This window comes from Lathyrus oleraceus, chromosome 1 (assembly GCF_024323335.1).
Source record: "Lathyrus oleraceus cultivar Zhongwan6 chromosome 1, CAAS_Psat_ZW6_1.0, whole genome shotgun sequence".
NCBI lineage: Eukaryota > Viridiplantae > Streptophyta > Magnoliopsida > Fabales > Fabaceae > Lathyrus > Lathyrus oleraceus.
The window spans coordinates 53,000,508-53,006,507 of record NC_066579.1 but is presented as its reverse complement, the minus strand read 5'-3'; the positions used below and the strand labels follow the sequence as shown (position 1 = coordinate 53,006,507).

Here is a 6,000-nt window from a genome sequence, read left to right as displayed (position 1 = left end):
AAATAAATGAGGCCAACAACATTTTCTATTGCTTGTGCTCTATAACTATAAGTTTCTCCTAATTGAATCTTGAGAAGAAAATATGTAATTAGATACAGTGTGGTTGACCTTAAGAAAGGCTTGAATGTCTTTTTAATTACTCCACAATTTTGTTAACGAATTGTAGGAGTTTGATTAAATACTTGGTGTATGATCAAATAAAGGGTGTAAATTGTAAAACTATTAAACTGTTCCATAAAAGAAATACTAAACTGACAACAACCAAGATTTATCTCACGGTGATGCCACTGTTGTGATTCTATCAAATTCACCGCAACTGCAAATCATTCCCTTTCAATGGAACCCATAGGGAATGCAAAAGAGGGATAATAAAACATCATGCAAAGTAGGCACAATTTTAGGAAGCAAAACGTAACATCTATACAAACCAAAACATCAGAAATATGCCACCATGATTACAGTATTAATACGTGATCAGAAAACCTAAAGATGAGAGAAAACTCATCATGCAAGTTATTTCCAGTAATTAATACAATTAAAGTGTATCATGGAAAAGCAAACCATCATCCTTTCTTCAGCCAAATGTTGCAATGAGGAAGGATTTATAGACGCTCATAAACTTCGCTACAAATGCTGCCAGTGTTGGGAAAATAAATAAATACGATCAGTAAGCAATTATTGTATAGATCTATGGCTTGTAATACCAATGATATATATCCACTTAGTATAAAGAAATAGCTATAAACAAGTCTAGACCAATGAGTCCAAAAAGCATAGAGAATTTGGCAACAAGCTCATAAAATGTAAACTGATCATCGGTCTATTCCACACATTCAGATCAAAGTACCTTCAATGTGAAAAATTGCCTTCTGCCCAAGGCGCATCCTATGCTCCTGGTTCAATGAAAGAAGAATCAGTACTCTTTAATATGACAAATAACAAGTAAAAATGGCTACACAAAATCTTCAACTCAACTATTTACTTTAATTACAAAGCTAGTGATGAATATATAAGGAGAAAAGGGCAAGCGAATAAAAAGAATAATAGATGGATGCTCGTGCATTGAAAGTAGCAGACCAGATAAATTGTGCCATAAGCTAACACTCTATCTTTTTTTTTTATCTTGGTATTCGGCCTTGCGACCAACTAATCCAAGGGAACCAATCTAAGACCTTGAGAGGAGCACACACTCAAGACTCAAGCATTCACCACTAGGCCAACCCCTGGTGAAGCCCCAAGCCTTCACCACTCTATCTGCTGACATGAAACATCATACTGATAATGCACTTACATAATATGCTGCCCAGTGGCAGACTTCATGCTTCAGTTCTGCATCTAGTTTCCTTAATAGCTCATAAAGAAGCCTCTGAAACAACAATTAGAATGTCAAAGTGAAGTATGAAAAAATAAAATCAAAGAAAAGTCCTTACATTGAGACAATGTGAAGCAAAACATTTATTTACCTTCAAAATAATCTCTGGAGGAATGCAATTGATCAGCAACTCATATAGCTTTCCCCGAACTTGAAACAGCCTAAAACATAATAGCATATTATATGGGAGAAAAAATGTGCATTGCACGTAAGCAAAATGAGAGATTAGTTGACAACACAATCGGGTAGGCAAACTCCCCTTATCCTATATCCCGATACGATTCATAATATGACAAGGTTCAATGAAACATTTTAGATAATCATGAAAGATCAGAAAACTGCAAACTGAATCAAAAGCAAACCTTTTTGGGCTCTGTTCCTTCATTATGTCAGATGCAATTTCAGAAATATATTCTTCCCAGTCCATTGGGGAAATTGTTTGCTTGTCAGTGAAAGGATACCTACAAGTAAGACAATATGCAAAGAGGGATATCAGTAGTTTGCCTTAAAGCTTTGAGAAGAGAATAATATCTGAGATTATGGATCCCATGTTAAATTGGAAGCTAGTGGAGCTTACTGTTGGACACGGCAAGTCTCAAATGACAATATGGCCCTCCTTAAATTCCGGTTAGATTTCTCTGCAATGCGAGCAGCAAAACTAGAAGGAAGTTGCAGTCCTTCTTTCTTACCAATGAACTGTAAAACTTCAACAATCTGCCATATGGATTTCCAAAGATTCAATAAAGACAACCATTCAACTTATTGAATGGAAATGCTAGACAACTTCGGCAATAACAATGTCTGTTAACATTCAATTTACAGAGTGGATATGCTAATCAAAGTATTTATTAACAAAAAAAGATCAATAGCAAAGCATTTAAAATTCTTAGCAGAGAACTTGACCAAATCCCAGAAAGTTATATCACTCTCCTACAGTATATATACAAAAGCATTCTATAATCGAAAACCTAAACTTCCTTCCCATGTACTTGAAATAACTAACAAGCAAAAAATAATAACACATTGTAACCAATGAAACTCACAAGTCGCAACCCTACCAGAGAAAACAATTGCCTCAGATGTTAAAAAGCAAGGGGAAAATATATTAAAACATGGGAAGCAGATTCCTTTCATTCCTTGGACACTACAGCAGACATAAATTTATTTACCTGTTCTTCACTTGGTGCGTTTATTCGTACATTAAGACAACGGGAGCGGATTGCTTCTGTTACTCTTGAAGAACTATTGCAACATAGAATTAATCTGCAATAAGCACTGTATTTCTCCATTGTTCTGCGGAGAGAATGTTGGGCTTCTCTAGAGAGTTTGTCAACATCATTAAGCACTAGTACTGATACAGAAATAGAATCAAACATCAGTATGCAAAGACCAAAGCAAACTAAAAGAAGAGAAACAAAATTAAAAATTAAAAATGCTTGTGAATCTTGCATTTATCATACAAGCCAGGAGACGTTTCTTATTTGATATAGCCATAATGGAACAGAGCTTAAAAGCATTACACAAGTGAATTAGTCATTGCCCCAGACCAAACGACAATCTACACAATCAAAGAGAAAGTGTTCCATAGCACATAAGAATTGAAAGATATCACTCACATGTGCTAAAAGCTCCACACTGCTGAACACGCAAAATTTCCTTCTTTTATTGTTTTAAAATAGCACTCATGCATAGGTTAACAAAAAGACAGCTAGTTTACCTTTAAATCCTTTCTTCCCTTTAGTATCAATTGGTCTATTCTTGGCCATTTCTTTGATTATTTCTTGAACGATGTATCTGTCCTGAAAGCCTGCATCACTTGGAGTCATTTCGATATGATTGGCACTTGATAATGTAGTCAGCTCTAAATCAATAGATCTACTCCCAGCCTGAAACAAGTTCTCAACCACTTCAAAATAGTAATAAATATCCAAATAAAACACCAATGATTCAGTTTTTTATATGGAAAAAATCCAATGCAGTGTGCGGGATATTGAAATTTCAAAGGATCAAAAGATATTTGTAAGCAAAAAAAATTTCTGACTTGAACTTGAAGGTATTCATTTAGAGTCATCTCCTATAGTTAAAACATTGTGCAAAACCAACTCCACTGCCATATTATATACATTGTAAAAATATATCAGTGCGAGTTGACTTCAATAATGTTTCTGATTATCTGGAACTTTTCTTCTCCTCCAATATACCAAAACTGAACGAAACTTAGAGGTCAATAATAATAATATCCAAACAGACATTGCTCACTAACTAAGGGTACAAATAAAATCTCTTAAACTATACGAATATAAGAGTGCTTCCAATAAATAAAAGTTTGCAACAGAACAGAAAGAAAAGGGCAGTGTGAAAAAGCTTACATCAACTTTCCATGCCCTATTCTCCACCTTCACCTGAAACATTGAAAAAGAGAATTTAGAAAGGCATCGAATTACAGCACCAATAAGTAAATAACAGTTGTTCTAGCATAAACACAGAATCTACAAGTACATCAAATCAAAAACTTAACGATACGTGATAATTTTGTGACAATTTTATAATATGAAAAGAAAATCAACAACACATCTTACTAAAATTATACTTTTGGTGCTCACACAATAATTGCATTCTCTGGGGAGCAAACCAAAAGTAATTGAAAATTCAGATACACTTCCTTATAAAAGTAATCTGTGAAACATAAAAAGGGTTTAAAAAGACAGACCTTTTCAGCACCAGTTCCAAACATTTGGCGGAGAAGAGCCATAATTAGTGTTTTCTTGCCAGCGCCCGATGGGCCATAGAACAACAAATGAGGGCAATCATGTTCGGTAACCTGCAACATCATCTCAAATGATTGAAATCCAAACAAAAATAAAACATTTAAAGAAAAAGACAAATTTGATTGATTCAAATACTAAATGAAAGTGTGTGAGAGTTACCAATTTCTTGAGATTTTGAGCGATGTCATTGTGAACCATAACATGGTCGAGAGTCTTGGGACGATACTTGTCAACCCACAACATCCTTCCTCTCTAACCTTCTTTTGCTACTTTAGTCAATAAAAAACACTAAATCAGACTCACTATGTCTAACAAAACACCAAAACCATAGATATATGGATGTCAACGGTGCGGGGAAAAGTACCGACACAGATACAACATTGATACTTTATCAATCTGATAAAATAGAAATTATAGAATATAACCACATTTGTCGTGTGTTAGTGCTACATAGGCATAGGCAGTAAGTACCTCTGTACCAATTACACCTCGGACACCGACACCGGTACACTTTGTGATTACTGTTCAATTTTTTCAATATTTCAAATTATTATTGGTGTGAACGTGTCAATGTTGTGTCCCTGCTCGGTAAATACTATACCGAAACTTGTCCAGTCATCCCCGAGAAATCAAATGAAATTGATCATATGATAATTCAAAAACTATGAAAACAATAAGAATTCCAACTATTAAGGTAAAGGAAGGTTGTGACTAAATTTGAGTTGAAAAAATTACAAAACTGAATAATTTTGCATGCATTTCACCAACATCCGCAATATAAAATCAAGTTTGCAAAAATAGAATAGTCAAACATATGCAGAGATAATTCTAACTATAAGTATGGAAGCCAAAATTGAAAATAAAGTATGCAGAATCTGTATTTTGGAAATTTGATGTACCTTTACGAACGGCGAACGGATGAAGGTGAGAGCACGATGCGAAGCCGGAACGGACACTCTGAGCAGTCGAGCTCCAGTAGAACGTCGGAACGGCACGGAAGCAGTGAGGCGGTCGGTGGCAGGCTGCGGCTGCGACGGTCTAGGGTTCTGACTTGTTCAAGCTCGCTCACAGTTTTTTTAATTGTTACTAATAATTAATAATTAAATTACAAAAGAAAAATAGTTAGTAGGGGATGAATTCCCGCCCAAATGCGACATTTTTTTTTTCTATCAAATATAAGTAAGGTCATACTTTATTAGTACTATTCTAAAAACTAGACTTTAACACTTGTTATGCACGGCTATTTTCGAACTCATATACATAAATTAATATAAGTACCAAAAAAATTGCAACAAATTGTATCTTGACTTTTGTTATCGGTTGGCAATATTTTTAATTTTTTTTAAGTAATTTTAGATAGCGTCACATATAGTTGTATATGAGGAAAGATTGGTTGACTATCTCTAACGGATTTAAACGATTGACCTTGACTTTGGATGATAGTTATTATAAATGAAATTATCAATAGAAATTGATGACGTTGAAATTTGAAAAGAATTCTTTTATCCTAAAGAGTCAATGATAACCTTGGAATAAAAACTTTTTAATCAATATTGTTACCGGATATAACCTTACATTCAAGTACGTAGTTTCCTAATTTTCAACTAAGTGTCATTGCACAATCCTAAAGACTAATCAATATTTCTCAATAACATTACCGAGATATCAAATTTTAATCTTAACTTATGATTTGAAAGTCTAGAAGAAACAATTGTATTATGAGATTCAGGAGTGTACACATCATTTGTCATATTAAGGGCTGACTTGGCGTTACACGATGAATCACAACTCAAATAAGTTTTTTTTTCTCCAGATATTAAATCAAACATATAATCATTAATGGAGTCGACAATTGTATTC

General features: G+C 34.1%; 1 protein-coding gene across 2 annotated transcripts; it reads right to left on the bottom strand.

Annotated features, from left to right (window-relative positions):
* Positions 1-376: 376 nt before the first annotated feature.
* Positions 377-5,301, bottom strand: LOC127103692 (replication factor C subunit 3). 2 transcript variants are annotated; one of them, XM_051040954.1, is made up of 12 exons: positions 5,040-5,301; positions 4,300-4,409; positions 4,083-4,193; positions 3,742-3,774; positions 3,090-3,258; positions 2,542-2,723; positions 1,950-2,086; positions 1,735-1,833; positions 1,464-1,533; positions 1,292-1,366; positions 848-893; positions 377-633 (listed from the first exon to the last, which is right to left on the bottom strand). In XM_051040954.1, the coding sequence occupies exons 2-12, from the start codon at positions 4,381-4,383 to the stop codon at positions 575-577; spliced, it is 1,065 nt and encodes a 354-aa protein (XP_050896911.1). In that variant the 5' UTR covers positions 4,384-4,409; positions 5,040-5,301; the 3' UTR covers positions 377-574. The 2 variants fall into 2 exon arrangements, with proteins under 2 accessions (XP_050896911.1, XP_050896960.1); XM_051041003.1 differs by having other exon boundaries at positions 4,300-4,406; positions 5,040-5,283.
* Positions 5,302-6,000: the final 699 nt, after the last annotated feature.

Coding starts and splice junctions, on each gene's coding strand:
- LOC127103692 (XM_051040954.1), bottom strand. CDS start 4,383: ATGTTGTGGGTTGACAAGTATCGTCCCAAGACTCTCGACCATGTTATG. Junction 1,834..1,949: donor GAGACTTGCCGTGTCCAACA/GTAAGCTCCACT, acceptor TCTTACTTGTAG/GTATCCTTTCACTGACAAGC. Junction 1,367..1,463: donor CTCCAGAGATTATTTTGAAG/GTAAATAAATGT, acceptor TTGTTGTTTCAG/AGGCTTCTTTATGAGCTATT.